This window comes from Sceloporus occidentalis, unplaced genomic scaffold (assembly GCF_023333645.1).
Source record: "Sceloporus occidentalis isolate IW3139 unplaced genomic scaffold, rSceOcc1.0.p SCAF_172, whole genome shotgun sequence".
NCBI lineage: Eukaryota > Metazoa > Chordata > Lepidosauria > Squamata > Phrynosomatidae > Sceloporus > Sceloporus occidentalis.
This window is the reverse complement of record NW_028317152.1, coordinates 461,509-481,853: the sequence shown is the minus strand read 5'-3', so window position 1 is coordinate 481,853 and position 20,345 is coordinate 461,509. Positions and strand designations below refer to the sequence as shown.

The 20,345-nt window shown below is 43.6% G+C and overlaps 1 protein-coding gene across 1 annotated transcript in view; it reads left to right on the top strand.

The window, feature by feature from the left end:
• Positions 1 to 20,345, top strand: part of LOC149279307 (PH and SEC7 domain-containing protein 1-like) — a 166,374-nt gene that overhangs the window by 38,655 nt on the left and 107,374 nt on the right. Inside the window, exon 9 of the mRNA XM_089501329.1 lies at positions 681 to 770. Coding sequence (XP_089357455.1) covers positions 681 to 770 — 90 coding nt within the window. The remainder of the gene's footprint in view (positions 1 to 680; positions 771 to 20,345) is intronic.

The window sequence follows — 20,345 nt, the reverse complement described above, 5'->3', positions numbered from 1 at the left end:
TTTCAGTACAGAGTAACAAACCTGTATATTTTTCCTAATGTAATCTTTTTTACTTTGTTTCTAGGTTTTTGATATATATTAGCTAGCAAGTGTGTAGCTATTAGGAATTGCAGCAGTTTTACTGAACCAAACCATACTTAAGAAGTAAATTGTAACATGGAACAATAAAACTGAAGTATGCTATTTCCATCTTCTTGAAAAACAAATTCCGTATTTGCTCTGAAAAATATCCCTCGTCTTATATTCGAGGTCGTCTTATAATCAGACCTCAACACTAATATCCAGATTCCTGCAGCGCTGCAGGGAAACTGGAACCTTCTCTCTGGCAGCCGGTGGGCGTCTGTGTGATGTGCGCACACATCCTCCGCTACAACCAGCACTTCCTCTGGGGCTTCTATGACAGAATCACATAACCTTCCGGTGCTCCACCATAGAAGTGCCGACAGCGGAAGTTGTCTGCGCGCATTCCTGGATTAAAAATGCCCCAGAATTTTCAGTTGAAATGAATGGGCAAGAAACAAAATTTGTTGCCCGAAAACGAATGGGCCAAAAATGAATAGAACAATTTGTCCGAATGTTTTTTGCCCCGTTTGCACGTCTCTTATTTATTAAAAATGTACTACTTTATTGCAATTTCTTGCAATTTCTCATTAGTAACCCCTTTATACCTTTATTTTTAGAACATTGGCAAAAGGATGTCCTGCTCAGAATTTATTGGGAACCTGGAAGGTCTTAATGCAGGAAAGGATTTCCCCAGAGAACTTCTAAAAGTAAGGCTACAAATGTATTTCTTTTAATGTCTTGTTAAAACTTAAAACTGTATTTTTCTTCAGGGTTATAGTCTTCATACTAAAGTTGTTATGCATTTTATTAGAGAAAACATACCAAAGAAGTTTTTGTACGTATTCCCATTGTTTACATAAGTCCCATATGCTATTAGGATCTCCATGATTTTGAAAGCTTACATGGCTGAGCAACTGTTCAATGTCTTTCAACGTCATCACAAATTTCTTTGAACTGCCCCAGCATTCATTTTTGTGTAGTAGAGCTGGTGCAGTTCTGTTCGACTACATCCACAAGTATTATTTTCTTTAACAATCCTGGTGGCTATTTAGTATATTTTACATATTAAAACAGGAACAACACTAAGGGAAACTGCTGCACATGGATCAGTATGGCTTTGCACTAGCTTAAATGGAGATCATTCCCTGTGATGGAGGTGGTACCGCTGGAACCTGGAGAGGTATCTTCATCAGATACTGCCTCCTCAGCACTGAGTAGATGGTCAGGGTGAGGAGAACGAGTCAGTTTTACCCCGGTTTCGAACAATCACCATAAGGGTTCTCAAAGGCATCAATGGCAGGAAGTCTGAGTGGAATGTTTGTGTTGGAGAAGGCAAAAGGGTAACACCAGAGAGGCACAAACTGCAAGAAACCCAGGTCTTTTCCTAATATTTTAAATTTATGAAGAGTATATTGCTACTTAAGTATATTGCTACTTATGTCCCAGTCATAAGCCTGTCTGGCTGTTAAAACACCCTTAACTCATCTGCTGTACCCCTTGTCTTTGGCACTGTCCTGGTCTCTGAGAAAGCTAAAGAAGAAAAACACAACAATGGCACATCTCTAGAAATGTATGATATAAAGTCTTGCTGAAGCACCATAGAAGAATTTCAATTCCATGTCTGTCCATGCAGTACCTGATTATTATCCTGTTGAGCCCTACACTAGTACAGCAGGCCTCAAGATTGTGTATTTGCTTCTAATGGGACCATAGTTAGAAAACATGACCTACATGTATTTATACAAACGCTTAAAGGAGACTGCTGATTCCTAGCATGTATTTTTTTAGCAACTGTTTTAAGATTTCCACCTTAAGTAACTGCAGCATTGGTTGCACCCTGAGGTTGGCCTTTAAGTGGGAGGTACTGTCAAGGTTCCCCCCTGCATTCCTGGCTTCTGTGTTAATATATGGGTTTTGTGGCTATTTCCACTCTAGTGGCCACTCTACCTGACATTAGAAATCTTACTCTAGTCTAATTGTGTCAGCTGGGCTTTGTTATCTGGTGCAGCCCTGCCCTCTATATACGTGTTGGTTTCTGCAAATGGGGCCTTTGCATTGTATAAGTTGCAGCCCACTGCTGTAACTCTGTCAATCGGCTCCTGCTCTGTTGATATTTGCAGCATCTGTCTGTATCAACTGAGCGCTCTGTCAGTGGGCGGGTTACCACATCGGCCATGTTTTCTAGGACACATATAATTTTTACATATCGTTCACCAGCCCAGATAAAATGCTGCCCTACAGTATGGGGATGTACAGTTGTGATCAAAAGTTTGCATACCCTTGGAAATTGGTAATGTATGTACCATTTAAAAGAAAACATGCGTGACCAGGCAAAACACATTTCTTTTATGTCTTATGGGATTCAGAATCAACTGTATGCTATAACAGAATGGCACAATTGTTTTGTAATAGTTGTCTATGAGGCCCCACATTCTTTCAGGTGGTTTAGTTGCCTATTCGTCATGCTTTCAGGTCATGCAAAGTCGTTGGTCGCCTTGCATGAACCACACGCTTGAGATCTCCCCAGAGTGGCTCAATGATATTAAGGTCAGGATAATGTGATGGCCACTCCAAAACCTTCAACTTTTTCTGCTGTAACCACTGGAGGGACTTGCACTTAGGGTCATTGTCGTGCTGGCAAGTCCCAGAGCATCCCATGCACAGCTTTTTTGCAGAAGAATGCAAATTGTCTGCCAATATTTTCTGATAACATGCTGCACTTAAGTGAGCCACCACCATGCTTTAACCCCTTTGCTTTGTCATTAGACAAGACTGACATTGTGGGACTAAATGGCTATTTTAACATTTTTCAGTGTTGCTGTTTAGCTGTGATTTTCTTCTTTTTCATTTCGTGCTCTCACATGTTATATATTGTTTTTTTCAGGACAAACACAGATTTCTTTAGATACCATTTTTTTTTATCATATCATCTATAAAAAACAAAATGATAAAATATGGTGATTTTTTGTTTAAAAAAATGACCTTTTCTCACATGCTAAATAAATTGTCCTGTTTGTCCAAATCTTCTCTATAGGCTTTGTTGACCCCTCTCCAAACATAGCGCTTAGGGTTGTGACCTCTATTTTGGTCTCGTCACTCTAAATGACAGCGTGCCAAAAGCTGTGAGTCGTGTCAAGTTGTTTTCGGGCATATTGCAACTGGGCTTTTTTGTGGCATTGGCGCAGTAAGGGCTTCTTTCTGGCAACTCCACCATGCAGCTTATTTTTTACTTTTTTCCAGAGAAGCCTGTATTTCTCCTGAAGTTACCTGTGGGTTTTTCTTTGTACCCCGAACAAATCTTTCTTGGTCTACCTGACTTTGGCTTAGTATCAAGAGATCCCAGAATATTCCAGTTCTTAATAAGTGATTGAACACTGAATACTGAATACTGCCATTTTTAAAGCTTTGGATATCTTTTTATATCCTCTTCAAAATGTTTAAAGTTCCATTACCTTGTTACGCAGTTCTTTTGAGAATTATTTTCTGCTTCCCATTGCTCAGTATCTAGCCTGCACTTTAAAAAGCCACAGGTATGGGAAATTAACCTTTAATTGTCATTTCAACCCCTGTGTGTCACCTTGTGTGTCTGTAACAAGGACAAAAATTCAATGGTAGGTACATTTTTGATCAGGGCTATTTGGGTGATATGTTATCATTATGATTTAAAAAAGATCTAAACAACTATGTGAATACCTCCTGACACCTCCTTTTATGACTCCAATCCACCTCTGATTTTAACACTATTGACGGATCAAAGAACCTTGTTATCTGCTTTCCATTCTTAACCATGTTATTTGACTGATACCTAAAGAGAGGTCTTTCCATCATATACCATGCATCTTCCCTCCTCCCTAATTTCCTTGCCCGGTTCGTGAGAGTAAGAAGGTAATCAGGCATATGGGCTGGAGGGCAGAACCAAGGCAATAGAGGATAAAAATTTACCTTAAACAACTGTGTCCTTAAAAAAAGGGTTAGGAAGGGGGGGTGTCTGACCGTCGAGGAAGATGGTGAGCCGCCGCTCACCCACGAACCCGACGATGGGACGCAATAAAAAGCAGCAACCAGACCAGCCTACACCCGGGGTCTTTCCCGCTCAGTCTCCGCTTCCCTGTGGGACTACTTCCACACTTCGGCCGACCTCACCTCACAGGCCTCTGGGGACCAGGAGGCAGGATCTCCCGCCAGCTTCTCCTCTCAAGATGACATCCCGCCTGCTCCATCTGTCTCCCAGCCTCCCCACACGCCTCTCCCTGTTCACACCCGCGAGACGTTGAAGAATACATGTTCCTCTCCTTGATCCCTTGCTATGGAATCGATCCGGCCCTGCACGTACCGATCTGATACCAACCTGTTCTCAGGGAAATACCTGAGACAGGGCGCGTAAAGAAAAAAAGAGAATTGTTTGTGGTTTTTTTTTCTCCTATTCCCCTATTGCTTACACTACATGTACTACAGGCCCTATCTCTTTTTGCCGACCTACCTCCTAAGAAGGCTGTCTTTGATACCATGCTAGACCGTCGCACTGCTGTTTCCTCTCTCCACGGAGCTCACCTGGCTCCCCACTACAGACGGGCAATCCACGAACATTAATTAACACAAGTTTTTTTTTTACCTCTCCATGTCTTTTGTACACTTGTACGAATTCCGTTTGCACACTGCAATAGCTGATCGACCCCGCATGTTATTCTGTCACTATATATAACACTACTATTACTGCTCAAGTTATGCGTCCGCTATATATCCTCGATAGTTGGGGTTTATGTAGTAGATGTAAATTGTATGATATGAATGTACACTCACTGAGTCTTTTTACTTATCTGAGGGTTTTATTTTAACTTTAAGTAATGATGCTCTTACTGCTAGAGATGTGCACCTGCTACGTCCCCTGTGGGCTCTACATCCTGCAGCCTTCAGGCTCGTTGTCCAGCAGTGGAGTTTACCCAAAATCGACCTTATGGCCTCCAGGGCAAATGCTCAGGTGCCGGCCTTCTTCTCCCTCAATCCTCAGGATCATCCTTTGGCAGTAGATGCCTTCCCCCAGGCCAAGAATTTCCATCTCGACTATGTTTTTCCTACCATCTCGTTGATTTCCAAGGTTCTTCAGAAGATCAAGAATGACAATGCCTCTGTTATCCTCAGCGCTCCAGACTGACCAAGGCGAGTATGGTATGCAGACTTAATCAACCTCAGTGTCGACAGCCCTGTGAGGCTCCCGGCTTGGAAAGATCTTCTTCGTCAGGGCCAGTTTCTTCATCCTCATCCGGAGATCTTCCAGCTGACGGCCTGGAGGTTGAATGGAAGATCCTGAAGTGACTGAGACTCCTCTTCCCAGTAGGAAGAGGGTTACCTCTCTCAGATATATTAAAGTCTGGAGAAGATTTTGCAGTTGGTGTGATTCCAAACGGATTCTACCGGATTCCTGTTCCCCAGAATCCGTTCTGGAGTTTCTGCAAGAAGGAATCGACCTTGGGCTTCAACCTTCTACGATCAAGGTCCAGATTTCTGCCCTCAGTGCCTTGCTGGGAGTTGACCTCGTCTCTCTGCCGGTCGTCAGAAGATTTTCTAAAGCCATCGTTCGAATGCATCCTCGGCCAGTCGCCAAGGTGGTTCCTTGGGACCTTATTCTCATCCTTCGTAGACTCATGTTACCACCTTTTGAGCCTCTTCAATCAAGTGTCGCTTCATTTACTTTGAAGTCTTTGAAGACTGCCTTCTTGGTTGCCACTACCTTGGCTAGACGTATCAGCGAGCTCCAGGCCCTGTCAATGCAAGATCCTTTCCTGCGTTTCTTTCCGGAGAACGTTGTCCTATCTCTGCCTCCAGAATTATCTCCTAAGGTTCAGTCGGCGTTTCACAGAAACCAAGAGATAGTGTTGCCCAACTTTTTTTCCATCTCCACAGTCTCCTGAAGAAGAGGCTCTGTATACTCTGGATCTTAAGAGATGCCTTACTATTTATTTGGAGCGGACTTGTCCCCTACGTAAATCTTCTCAGCTGTTTGTGGCAGTTTCATCTCCAAGCGCTCCATTGCTAGGTGGATTGTGTTAGCCATCAACCTTGCAGCTGGCCAATCCTAACCTACGGGGATCAGAGCTCACTCTACTCGAGCAGTCTCGACTTCCTGGTCGGAACAGCGTCTCATTTCTCCCCAACAGATTTGTAAAACGGCTACCTTTGCCCAGCATTATAGACTCGATCAGATGTCGCAAGAGGACTCGCTTTTCGGTCATAAGGTCCTAGAGTCTGTGTTGTCTTAATGTTTTTTGCCCACCCTTCGTCTTGGGTATATCTATCACGTCACCAGGGACGGCAGGAAAGTTCTACTTACCGAGAGATTCTTTTCCCTGCCGATCCCTGGTGACACATTTGTTCCCTTCCTTCCTTTTTCAATAAAGATTTTTTTGCATCATGTTTGTTTTTTCTGTGTGGTCTCTGGTATTTACTGAGGATAGCAGATGGGGAGGGGCTTTTAAGTGTTTTGGAGTCCTGCCCATCTCAGGTACAGAGGAGGAGTCTATTTAAGTGTCACCAGGGATCGCCAGGGAAAAGAAGCTCTCGGTAAGTAGAGCTTACTGTTTCCGTGCCCCATGGTTCCTACTCCCAAATCGATTACTTTTTTCTCCCCTATCAGCACTCCATCCTGTTGCGACGAGCCCATATAGGCTTAACGACGTGGTCTTACCACGCCCCGCTAGTTATGACCATTGATTCTCCTCTTCTTCACCTGACTAAACGCTCCTGACGCTTAAATGAATCCCCCCGCCTCACAGTTTGAGAAGCACATAAAAGCGTGCTGAGAGGGCACTATATTAGAATCTGCTCGCAAAGCAAGAAAGCAGAGGGCCTAGCTATTTCTTCTTTATGCAAAAAGATTAGGGCTGTGAAACAAGCTCATAAGGAGTCATTGTCTGGTGAGCTCCAGCAGCAGCTCCTGCTGCTCTGGAGGGATCTAACAAACCCTTAAATAATAAACACCATAGCGCGTATCTACGCAACAGAGCGCTGTTCCATGTGCACGGCAACAAGCCTGGAAAATTTGTGGCAAGGGCTCTTCGCCAGTCCCGTCACCTCACTTATGTTCCTAAGATCCGTTCGTCGGACGGTCATTTACATGTCCTTCACTCGGACATATCTGCTAGTTTTCTCAACTACTTTTCCGACCTCTATAATTTTCCTCCTCATGGGGGCGAATCACCTCCTCGACACCAGAGGCTCCAGGACTACCTCATCCATAGTATATCCCATGGTCTGTCAGCGGCGGCCGCAGCAGACCTGGACACTCCCATCTCCCTTGCAGAATTCCACTCTGTGATCAAATCCTCCCAGTCAGGGAAGTGCCAAGGACCAGATGGGTTCCCTCTCAGTTACCGTATTTGCTCGATTATAAGACAAGATTTTTTCCAGAGCAAATGCCTCAAATAGGTCTAACTATGAGACTAAGATCCAGATCCCCCGCAGCGATGCAGGGTACCTGGATCCTCCTGTGTTATCCCCCCTCCAACTTACCGGTGCTTCTGAGTCCCCGGTTCGCGATTCGCATAGACAACTTCCGCTGCAGCCGGGAGGAGGTGCAGACCTTCCCCGGCTGTCAGAGATCAGAGGTCTACACGCTGCCTGGACTCAGAAGCACCGGTAAGTTTGGAGGAGGGAGGGAGTGTTAAATGGGGGGCATAAGGCATTTCTGGAGGCAGAGTGCTCTGTGAAATGCCTTTTAACCCTCTATACGCCACTCTGCCTCCTGAAATGCCTTATACCTCCCTATATGCCACTCTGCCCCATAATATGCCTTTTAACCCCCTAAATGCCAGAGTGGCACATAGGGGGTCAAAAGGCATATCATGGGGCACAGTGGCATTTAGAGGGTTAAAAGGCATATCATGGAGTACAGTGACATATAGGGGGGAAAAGGCATTTCTGGGGCAGAGTGGCAAGTCTGGGGGCAGATGTGCGTAACTAGGGGGGCAGGTTGAAAAAAAGGAAATAAAAACAAAACATTTTTCTCAATCATAGCTTTTATTAATCAATCATAGCATCTATCACACTTATCCCTAAAGAGGGTAAAGACTCTGAATAGTGTGGCAGCTACCGCTCAATTTCTCTCCTTAACTCCGACCTGAAGCTCTTTGCTAAAATCCTGGCGACTCGGCTGCAGCCTTTTTTACCCGCTTTGGTCCACTCAGAACAATCGGTTGGTTTGTGTGTTCTGTTGATTTATACCTGCAATGCTATGTTTCCATACATTATTTACAGGGTTTTTATGTCTTATTCAGTTGCACGTGCTGTTTCCATGTGTTGTTTATTTCATCTATACCTGAACTACAGGGAGTAAGTAAAAGAGAGGTATGGTTTGGTGAATGAGGGGACAAAGGGACTCTGGGGATGATTATGGGGGAGAGGACCTCTCAATGTCACGGTGCAGTCAGAAGGAGGGAAGACTGAACTGACTCTCACAGTCTTCCCCTAATCTGCAGTCAGTGTGGCAAATATTTTTCTTTTTGGTGTGGTAGCAGAGGGAGTGATTTCATGCTACGTAGCGTGGAGTGGGGACCCAAGGAAATGCTTGGGTAGGGTCCAATTTTTTCAATATAAAATATATTGGCTGCAGGGTCTAATATTTATATATATATATTGGCAGCAGGGGCTAATAGTTATATATATATATATATATATATATTGGCAGCTGTGGCTAATATTTATATATATATATATATGTATATTCATATTGGCAGCAGGGGCTAATATTTATATTCATATTGGCAGAAGGGGCTAATAATTTATTGACAGCAGGGTCCAATATTTATATATATCGGCAGCAGGGTATAATATTTACATATATCGGCAGCAAGGTCTAATATTTATATAAATTGGCTGCAGGGGCTAATATTTATACATATCGGCAGCAGGGTATAATATTAATATATATCGGAAGCAGGGCCTAATATTTATATATTGGCGGCAGGGTCTAATATTAAAGAATGAAAAATAACTGCCAGTTCAGCTGTTATTTTTAAATCCTATTTCAATCAAGGTCTTTACTTCAAAGAGATAAGTACATATTATGTAGTTAAAAATGCATGTATATATACATGTAACACATATATATAGATATATATATATATATCTAGAGAGAGAGAGAGAGTAAATGTAGCGTTTTATAATTGCCCCCCTACTTTGGTCCCTGTCCCCCCATGTGCCCCCCCCTAAATATGAAAGCTGGAGACGCCACTGTTAACTCGCACACACACACAGTATGGACATCAGCGTGTTGTCTACCTGTATGGTAGCCCCGGAAGGAGTATGTAGGGGTACACTGAGCCCCATAATCAGAAACAACAGACAAAGGTTCTTATTCATTCTGATTCTTATAAACTTACTTGGTGTAATGCTTTTGTAAGAATGTCCGATAACAATGCGAGTACCCAGTGAAACAAACAAAAGCAAAATTGCTTAAAATTCAGTAAGATTCATCCATTTGTTTCCCACTATTTGGTGCCATTACAACCCATTGTAGCTTCTTTAATGAAGTAAATGGACTGTGTGTAGGAGGGTACATATACATGACTGAATTTTAGCCAGAGCACTGCCACTTTGGGCCGAGTCTTCTCCCTACATTAAGCAAACAAATGCATGGTGTCCTGGAACAAAATTAGGTCTTTCAGGTTACACATGAAGCGCTAAACACAGAGGAGCTGAAAGGTCACATGTGACATATCATTTACAGACTAGTGTACATGCTGGCCAACCTCTGTGACACAAAGGTTAAGTGCAAATAACTTGTTGTAGTGCTGCTGTTGCTGGTAGTCATGTAGTGCAGAAACAAATCTGTATCTTTCTTAAACTTGAGAAACTTGTTTGAAAAATGATTGACCACTATCAGAATAATATTATGGAGGAAGGTCAACAATAAAATCCAAATCTATATCCTGCCAACCTGTGGAGGTTGAAGAAGTCTTGTTGGACAACGACATTGAGCATGGATGTGTAAATGTATGTGTGGGCAGGGGCGGACTGGCCCATCGGGCACTCGGGCTTGGGCCGAGGGGCCGTGAAGGTCGAAGAACTGCAAGGGGCCCGGTTAGGGTCAAGCCTCAATGCGGGACAATGCATTCACGTGCTTCTACCAGACATCAGATAGAAGCCCATGAAAGGGCGAAAAGCGTTGCGGGACTACACTGATTCTCATGAAACTTTTTATATTTTTTTATTTTATACATTTTTAATATTTTCCATTTCCTGTTGAAAAATAAATGTTATTGATAACTCTATTTGTGACACGTATGAATGATAGAAATCTGATAGAGAAAAGTGTTTGTTTTTTTTCTTCACACCTACGCCTGGGGTGCATTGAAGGCTACTCCACCATAAAGACACCATATTACTTTTGAAGTGCCTATTGAATCTTGGGTTACACGTGAGTGTATCTGATGCATTTTTAAATAAGTGAGATAATCAATATTTCACTATGTGTTGCTCTTTTTCTTATTTTGCTCTTACCTTGTTATGAGCACATACTAGAGGTAACAAAAGTCTCCTCTACATAAGGAAGTTTCTCACAAGATCCCCTGAAGTGTCTGCTCTCTTTTGGGCAAATGTGAATACATTTGATGCATAATTACCACTAATAAGGATTTCTGGAATGTTTTTTCTTTTTTTATTTTCTCTCCTTTTATGAGCTGGTTTATCAAAAGGAATTGCCTTTCAGAAACAGGTTCTATATTTTTATTGTGATCACGATAAGCGCATGAATCACTTTTTTGATTATTTATGTGTACCTGCAAATATAAGGTTTGTATGTCTAATTCAGTTGAAGTGCTGTTTTATGTGTTATTTGATCTATACCTATTTTTTTGTGTGGGAGCAGAGGGAGTGATTAGATGTTAGGGATCATGGAGTGGGGCTGTCAGGCTCCATCCAGGCTGCGGAGCTGCATGTCTTTTGTTTCCCTGTCTTGCTGTGGTCCATTTCTGGATTTCCATATGTTCTGCCCTGAACCTCTGATTCCTGGATTCTAGTTCTGCTCTTTGCTTCAGCTCTGTTCCCTTTATAAGGTGTGCCCCACCTGTTATGTTTGTCTCAGTCTGCAGTCTACTGGTATGTCTATCTGATATGTGTTTTCATGTTTAGTTTGTTTAGTACCTCGGTAGGCAGGGTTTAGTGCTAGGACCCACCGTATATTGCAGTACTTTGGCGTAGTTGTGGGCTAAGCATACTATGACCATATGACGGAATCTCCAATTGTTATCTTATAGTCCTAGGCTAGTCGTGTTTGGTCTTGTGGTATCTGTGTAGTCTTGTCATGTGTAGCCTGGTCAGTCTTGTCAGCCTTGTACTTTGTTGTCCTGTAAGCCCTGTCCCTTGCTTGCTCTGTTCCCCTTGCTTGCTATGTCTCTATTACTCTGCTTAGCTTCCATACTCCCATCCTGCACATGATTCTAGTGCTATGTCTCATGCCTGCTCCAGGGTGTCTGCAGTCGCCCTGCACCAGGCCCTGTACAACTCCGCTACTGCACAATATCTCCTGAACTCCATCTTTGGGCGCTCTGGGTCATTACAGTGGTCTGTTTGGACCCAGTCCCTAACAGTGGCCCAAGGAAATGCTTGCATAGGGTCCAATTTTATCAATATAAAATGTATTGGGAGCAGGGTCTGATATCAGCTGTTATTTTGAAATCATATTTCAATCATAGTCTTCACTTCACAGAGTTAAGTACATATTATTATGTAGTTAAAAATGCATGTCTAACGCATATGATCTAATGCGCTTTATAGTGTGTCCCTGAATGGCAGAAATAAAATGTAGCCACCCTATTAAAGTTACTTGTATTTTTCAATTGCTGTCAGTATTATTTCATATGTATTTAATAATTATATTTATGTGATATGTGAAAACACTGTTTAAAAGTTATCTTTTTTCATTACGACACACTGAAAAATACATATAAGGGGGTGTAACCATGGGGAGGGACTTAAACAGGAAGACATGTGATCAAAATAGGGTGTGGCTAAGGATGGGGCATCACCACAGGGGGCCCATGGTTTTTTGTTGCCTGGGGCCCTGGATGGTCTCAGTCCGTCCCTGTGTGTGGGTCACTAGCTGTGTAATTGTGTGTGTGAGTGAGCATGGATGTGTACTTGTGTGTGTGAGCAAGCATGGAGCATGTTTCTGTGTGAGCATGTATGTGTAGGTTGGTGAGATGGAGTTTGTGTTAGAATAAATGTGTATGTGTGTATTAGTGAATATGAGTAAGTGAGTGTCACTTGTGTAAGCGTGTTTACATATGTGGGCGAGAGTGTATGTTGGAAGGGGGGGGCAAGGAGTAAAGAAGGTATGGACAAGTTGTTTGGAGACAAGCTGTTTGACGGGAATGATGGCCTAGACCATCCTAGACCACCTAGTTTTAGGCAAAGATGGCACAGATAAGCTGTTTTCTGGACACTGACAAGCTTTGGCAAAGATGGCACAAACAGGCTGTTTGGGGTTTAGGATGGCACTGATAAGTTGCTTGGGGCAAAGGGACAAGCTGTTTGGTGGAAAGGTGGCGCTCAGAAGCTATTAAGGGTAAAGATGGCACTGTGGAACATGTTGCTTGGTGAACTTGTGGGTCCAGGGCAATTTTCACAGCAAGGCCCTGTGGTTTCTAGTTATACCCCTGTGAACATCTTAATGTGTTTCTTTAATCACAGCAGGAGTGCTCTACGACTGGAGCACTTGCTGCCTACCTCATACACCTCACTAAAATATACTTTAGCCCTTGAGAAAAAAAAAAATATATGCCTGTATTAAAGACTGAATGATGCACAGATGCTCTAACTCAAAATTTGGTATTTCCTTAAAAGCAATAGTTATTTGGAAAGTAAAACACTGTACAAAATGTGTTGCGTTGGAGTTCCCAGCTGCTGACATTGTGACTCACTGTAAACAGTTTTCCCTAAAATTTCCTATACTTGTTTTCAGCATACTTGGTTACTTTTGCTTTTTCAAAATTGTAGCTTCTGTTATGTTTCATGTTCCCTGGGGTAAAGTTGTAGATATTGTTAATAGCTTAAACATCATGGGCATCCACAGGAGGATTTTTACTTGCCTTTGCATCACTTTCCTTCTTTTTTGTTTTATATTACTCGCCCTTTATGTCTTAAATTCCTCCATGCCTGCCATCTCTTTCCCTCTTTATGTCTTATGTTCCTCCATACCTGCCAAAAGTCCCAAATTTGCCAGGACCATCCCGTTTTTCTGTCTTGTCTGTCAAATTCAGGTCTGCCCCGGCATAAAAATATTGCCTATTCACAATGCTGCACTGAGCACTGGCAGCATTATGTTTAAGCTGTGCATGTCTGATAGGCACAAAGCATAACCGCTGATAAATGACCTCTAGACACTCTGGCACAAAAGGGAGTGGATTCATGCAGTGCCACATAGCTCTGCCCACTTTGGACTCCACTCTCTCTATTTCCTGGGACACCTGGAACAAAAGTTGTCAAATTCCTCCATTACTGCCATCTCTTTCCCCCTTTATGTCTTATATTCCATCATGAAACATATTTTTCATATCATGTGTGTATGAATAATGTGTATGATAATGTAGTGTTAACATAAAAAATATTCAAAATTGCAACATTCAAATCAGACAATGTTAAAATGTAAAAACACCCAGGAGTATACCATATTTGCTCGATATGCACTTTCCCCCCTGCTGTTTGTGCTTTCTGTTGAGCCCTTGCTCGAAGCCGTGCGGATGAACCCTGATATATGTGGGTTGCAAGCTGGGGGTACCCATCATAAAATTTTAGGTTACGCGGATGACCTGCTGTTCGTGGTGTCTCGCCCCCAGATCTCTCTCCCCAATATCCTTCGTGAGTTCTCTCTATATGGTGCCCTTACGAACTTCAAAATTAATGCCTCCAAGTCCGAAATATTGAACATAAACCTTCCTCGTGAGGTGGTCGGTCCCCTGAGGACCTCGTTCCCTTTTGCCTGGTGTAACTCTAAGCTCAAATATCTCGGGACCTGGTTATCGCCTGATTTCTCTAACTATTCCAATATAACTTCTCACCCTTGCTGACTACTCTCCGGTCTGATCTGAGGTCCTGGAAGTCATTGACGATCTCCTGGTTGGGTCGTATCAATGTGCTCATAATGAACGTCATGCCTCGTTTTCTGTATCTGTTTCAGACCCTCCCTATCTCTGTCCCCCCCTCTTTCTTCGCTTCTCTGCGTACGGCATTTCTTCGCTTTGTCTGGGGTTCTCGGGCCCCTAGGGTACGCCTTGCCACACTAATTCTCCCCAAATCTAAGGGCGATCTCGCCCTGACTTGCCCTCGCACTTATTACAGGGCGTGCCATCTGCTCCGTGTGCTGGAATGGTCCCACAGCCCGGCACACAAACAATGGGTGGCTGTTGAAACCGCCTTACTGGGCCTTCCTATGCGCTCTTTGCCATGGCTTCTACCCCCTACTGCCCGGGGAGCGGCTTTGCCTCACCCCTTCATACGGGCCACTCTTGATGTCTGGTTTCAGGTTCTTAAGAAGACGCGCCTATCCTCGGTGCCATCGCCGCTGACCCCTGTTCGAAATAACCCTGATTTCCCCCCTGGGATGGGTGGGGCCCTCTTCTCGGCCTCGTCTGGGGGCGGGAGGTCGGAGATCTGCGCTTTTCTCTCCAGTGAGGGTCTTAAGCCTCTGGATCAGCTTTCCCCCCGCACACCCCCCTCTTTTCTAGACGCATTCCACTATGCTCAACTACGTAACTTTGTGCGGTCACTCCCCCGGAGACATGACATGTCGCGAGCACTCACAGTGTTTGAAGACCTGTGTGTTGCTGCTGAGCTCCCGCCGCATGGCGTCTCACGGCTTTATGGTTTGCTCCTTGGGGCACTTAACCCAGTGCCCCCTGTGTATATGGGACGGTGGGAATCCGAGCTGCAGGTCGTTTTTACGGCGGAACAATGGGAGAAGATATGTGTCTTCACTCATTGCTGCTCCAGGAGTGCTAGCGACCAGGAAATGTCATATAAGCTATTGGCCCTTTGGTACCGACCCCCTGCCTTGACTTCTGTATACCGCCCCGACGTGCCGAACAGGTGCTGGAGATGTGACGCTTCCCCAGGCTCTCTCCTGCATTTGTGGTGGCAGTGTCCTCATATAGTTCCTTTCTGGAGAGCTGTTCATACCCAGTTGCAACGCCTCACAGACCGAGTGGTTCCGTTCACGCCGGAATTTTGCCTTCTCCTACATACCCCCCTATCGGAACGTTGGTTCCGCAGGTCTATTACGCGCCATCTGCTCACAGCAGCTAAGGCGCTCATCCCGCTGCACTGGGGTGATCCTGCCCCGCCTACCTTTAAGGAGTGGGTCCTCCGAGTTGAGCAAATAAGGGTCCTTGAGGAATTGCACCTGCTTGCCACGGGTGCGGAGGTGAGATACCAGAAGACTTGGTTTCACTGGCTGGAGTTTATCGCAGGCCCCCTTATTCTCCCTCTATTGGATTAGTTCCGCAGAGATGTGTTCCCTTGGCGTTTGGTTGTGGTGGCCAGGTGGGGTAGTAGTTTCTGTTGTGGTGTTTGTGTGTGTATTTTTTTTTTTTTTTTTCTTCTCTCTCACTCTCACTCTCACTCTCCTTCTTCCCCTCCCCTCCCCTTCCCCTCCCTCTTACCTGAACTGCAGAGGGAGAACTTCTCTGGCCCCGCCCCCAGAGGAAGGAGGGGGGAGGTAGAGTTATGTGAGGACTGTGCTAGCTTCCTGTTCTCCTGCTGCTAGTAGCAGAGACGCTGCTCGCGACCAAAGCCCGGTAAGCAGCATGGCCCCAGCAGACATTTTTTTGAGGTCTGATTAGAAGATGACCTCAATTATAAGACGAGTGGTACTTTTCAGAGCATTTGCTCTGGGAAAAAACTCGTCTTATAATCGAGCAAATACGGTAATTTTGCCAGGAATATTTATTCACAAATTTGTAAACTTCATGTCAACTGGAAAAAAAATCTAAAAAAATAAATTATTATAAATGAATTAAATAACTTTAAATAAATACCACTTATTGAACAGATATGTTATAGCGTATACTGAGCCAGACATTCATGGTGGTACAGCGTAACTTCTATCACTATACACTGAGCCAGACATTGACGGTATTGCAGGATAACCCCCATCACTATATACTAAGCCAGACATTGATGTTGTAGGCCCCTGCCCCCCGAAGCAGCCTGCCTGTGCCACTCCTGCCCCTTAAGAAGCCTGCCTGTGCCACTCTGCCCCTGAAACAGCCTGCATAAGTCACCTCTGACCCTTAAGCAGCCTGCCAGTGCCAGTCTCTCCTCTTAGCAGCCTGCCTGTCCCATTTCTTCCCCTTCATTTATACAGTCAATTCACTCACTCAGCTAATTATTTACCCAGTCCATAAACTTTTCAGATTTGAAGGTTGTTTATTCTAATACTAATTGAGTTAACACATATGCCTAGTCAAATTGCCTAACATGTATTGATAAAAATATATTGTTGTTTACATGACGTTACTGTTCTACTAGTATAGAGATGTAAACTAAAACCATTCCAGAAAGCAGGCTAATGTGTTTTTTTTAGCATGCCAAATTAATATTAGAATGTATTAGTGTGTGCATTATTATAATAAACATATCATGGTGTACTGTGCATGAATGTATAAAACCTTCAGTTCTGTAGTTCTAGTAAATCTCCATATGTCTATTTTCCAGCTATGTCAATTGTCGTTTGGATGCATTTCCATGACCTGTCTGGCACATCAAATGCCAAAGGGTTAAACTTATAAATAGTGCTTACACCAAATTAGATACCCATTATCTAAGCAATTAACATAATTTCATCTAAATTTCCTTAGGTCAGCACAGAGCCAGGACTATATAAGCAATGCCAGATTAAGGGTTTTGGGGCCCTAGAGTCCTTTTATCAACCAACTATTGTCCATGTCAACACTGCTACCGTTCCGGGTCCCCACAGCGAATCGTGTTGCTTTTTGGACAGAATATTCTAAGGACCCCAAGCTATCTATCAGTACCCCGGGATCGCCGCTGCTCTGTCGAGATCACCCCAAAAACAGCGGTATGGGGTTATGCGGACATTGCGGAGCTTGGTGGCCTGAGTGTGGTGCTGGGCTGTCTGGGCAGGGCGTGGATATGTTAATGTGATTTATGCCCTGTTCAATGTTGGACTGTATATAAGGCTGTGTGTTTTCCCAATAAGCTGGTCTCGTCTAATGCTTCAGGGGTTCGCTATATCACTCATTGTCCTTTTCAGGACAATTACAGGGACACCGAACACGTTCCTGATCCCTTCCTCGCAGTATCATCTGGCGCTGGAAGTGGTTAATCCTTGTGGTTCCGGGAGGAAGCAACGAACAACTGGCATTCCCGTCACACCATACAACACAGAGGTGGAAAAATCAAGGCATTTACACTCCTCTTAACTCACCTAGAGTTGCAATCAGCCTTGCTCTTCAAGATACTTGTTGTTTGGGGGCTATTGTCCTCTAACAAGCAGGGTACAAGCTCCTGCACAGCCTATGACTGGGCACACAAGCCAAGGAAGTATGGAAGGAAAAGAAAGGGAGGCCAGTGAAGCAAAGACAGAAGAAGGCTGAATAGCCAATCAAAGCACACTTTGTGAACTAAAGCCCTCCCACTCTTCCTTCCTATGTGCATGTGGACACTGGAAAAAAGAGCTGGTTCGTCACTGTATTTATCACATAATACACCTTCCTGCTTTAGAGCTGTTTCTTTTCTGCTAGTGTCTATCCAGTGGCATTGCCCCCATGTGCCTCACATTTATTTTCCCTATTTTGGTTGGGGAGATCTCACACTAACTGGCCTAAAATAAAGGAAGTGTGTGGTCTGTTCATATTGACCTCTGCTTCCCTTGTCTCTCACAAAGTGAGCCTGCTGGTGTGAAATCTTGGTGCTTAGTACTGAAGCCGTGTACACCACAACGGAGCAACAGACTTCACACTTTCACCACTTAAGAAAGGTAAGTGAAGGGGAGATACAGATAGTGAGAAAGTAGGAAAGCCATCCAAGAATAGGGAGTGGGGGAGCAATAGAGAGAAGGTGGGAGATAGTGAGAAGGAGGAGGTAATGATAAATAAGATATATATAGAGAAAGCACAGATATAACGAGGAGAGATGGAGACAAAGGTGGGAGATTAAAAAAAAGTATTCAGATAAGGAGGAGAAGAGGTAGAGAAAGAAGAGACATAATGAGAAGTGAGAATTAGGGGGTAATGAGAAAAGGCAAGAGATAATTAAAGAAGAAGATAAAAGTAAGTGAAAGAGGTGGGAATATATACAGGTAGAGGAAAATATAGATAAAAAGGTGAGGTAAAGAGGAAGAGAGATAAATGAGAAAGGATGGGACTATAAAGACATAGTAAAGAGAGAGACAAAAATAGGGCAGTGATCAAGAGAAATTAGAGAAAAAGGTGAGATAAAGAGAAATGCGAGAGGAGATAATGAAAATGGGAGATCAGAAAAGAAATAGAGATAAAGTGAAATGAGAGAGAGGGAGAAAATGGGTGAGGTTAAATAAAGAGAAATGGGAGAGGTGATGAGAAAGGGGCGGATCAAAGAGGGATGGAGAATTGAAGAGAAAGGGGAGAGATCGAGCATAAAAAGACAGGTAAGGAAAAATGAGAGGAAACATACAGGGGAGATATGGAAAAGGGTGAAGTTAACAAGGGGGATAAACACAGAGAGGAGAAAGGGGAGAGATAAAGAGAACAAAAAGAAAGGGGAGCTATAGAAAGAAGAAATAAAGAGGAGCGATAATGAGACTTGAAATTAAAAAAAAAGGAGAGACATTAAGACAAATGGAAAAGATCGAGAGAAAATTGAGAGATAAAAAAAGAAATAGGAGAGATAACAAGCTAGGGAAGGATCAAAGAGAAATGGAGAGATAAATAGAAAACGCAGAGATAATGAGATAGGGGAGAAATTATGGAGAGAGAATGTGTTTGTTTTTTGAAAGTGTTTGTATTTCAGAGCCAATAAGTCTAAAGGCAAGCAAGGATTCTTTATGTCTAAGGGCTAATATAGATGTGTGTGTATATGTGTGTATAAGCACTAATGGGTGTTTATGAGCAGGCATTTGTAAGGGTAGAGTATATATGTGTATTCTGACAGTCTATCCATTACTGTTACTATTTTGGGTCTAAATGGTATACAATGAGTAAATGGTGCACATGAACCAGACTGAGAGGAGCCCTGGCTAAGAGGAGACCTGAGACTCTGTGAGGAAACCACTTTCGGGGTGCAATCTGGGTGCTATGAAAATCATGTGTCTGTTTTTAGGGTGCTGGGGGATTTAATACTTCTAGATACTGTTTTATAAATAAAATTGCCCCTTTTGTGCCTGTCCCCCCCATGTGCCCCCTGCTAATTGTGATTGCTGGGGAAGCCACTGTGCCTAACTGTAAGGCACGTACCTCGCCTCCTTTCCCTCCTGCACATCCTGGGAAGAGGGGTGCCGCGGCTATGCAGCGGGATGCCAGTCTTCTCCATGTCGGCATCAGATGCTGACTTCTGTTTATTCTTCGTTCCCTGCAGGTTCGCAAGAGTCTAGCAGTCCTGCCAGCACAAGGGGAGGTGCATCCACCCACTAGTGATGTCCGGATCATGAACGAATCGTTCATTTGATCCGGATGAATCGGTTCACTAGACTGAACGATTCATTTGTAGCGGTTCAGTCTGTGAATCATGCAGCTGTAACCTGATCCTAGAGCTGTGAGTCATCTGCAGAGCACTCAGACACAGACTTTGGGGTCAGGTTACAGCTCATTAATTCACACAGGAACGATGACTCATAGAGTCAGAGAGTCGTTCAAAGAGTCGAATGATACAAAGAGTCGAATGATCCGAAGAGTTGAATGATTCGAATCTTACAGGGATCCGGATCTTACTAGGATCCGAATCTTACAGAGATTCGAATCATTCAGAGAATATTACTGATACCATACTTTTATAAATAAATACATTAATAATGTTCACACTGCCCCCAGGATTTAGATTCCCCTGACTTGGCCCCCTTTTACCTATAACTGCACCTACAGTTAACTTTATTAAATTAATTAAATTAACCCTCATCAGCATAAAATTAACCCTTATACCCCATCAACCATAACTGCCCCTGAAATTAACCGTAAAGATCCCATTAACCATAACGGCCCCTGAAATTAACCCTAAAGACCCCATTAACCATAACGGCCCCTGAAATTAACCCTAAATACTCCATTAACCATAACTGCCCCTAAATTAATTGCATGTAC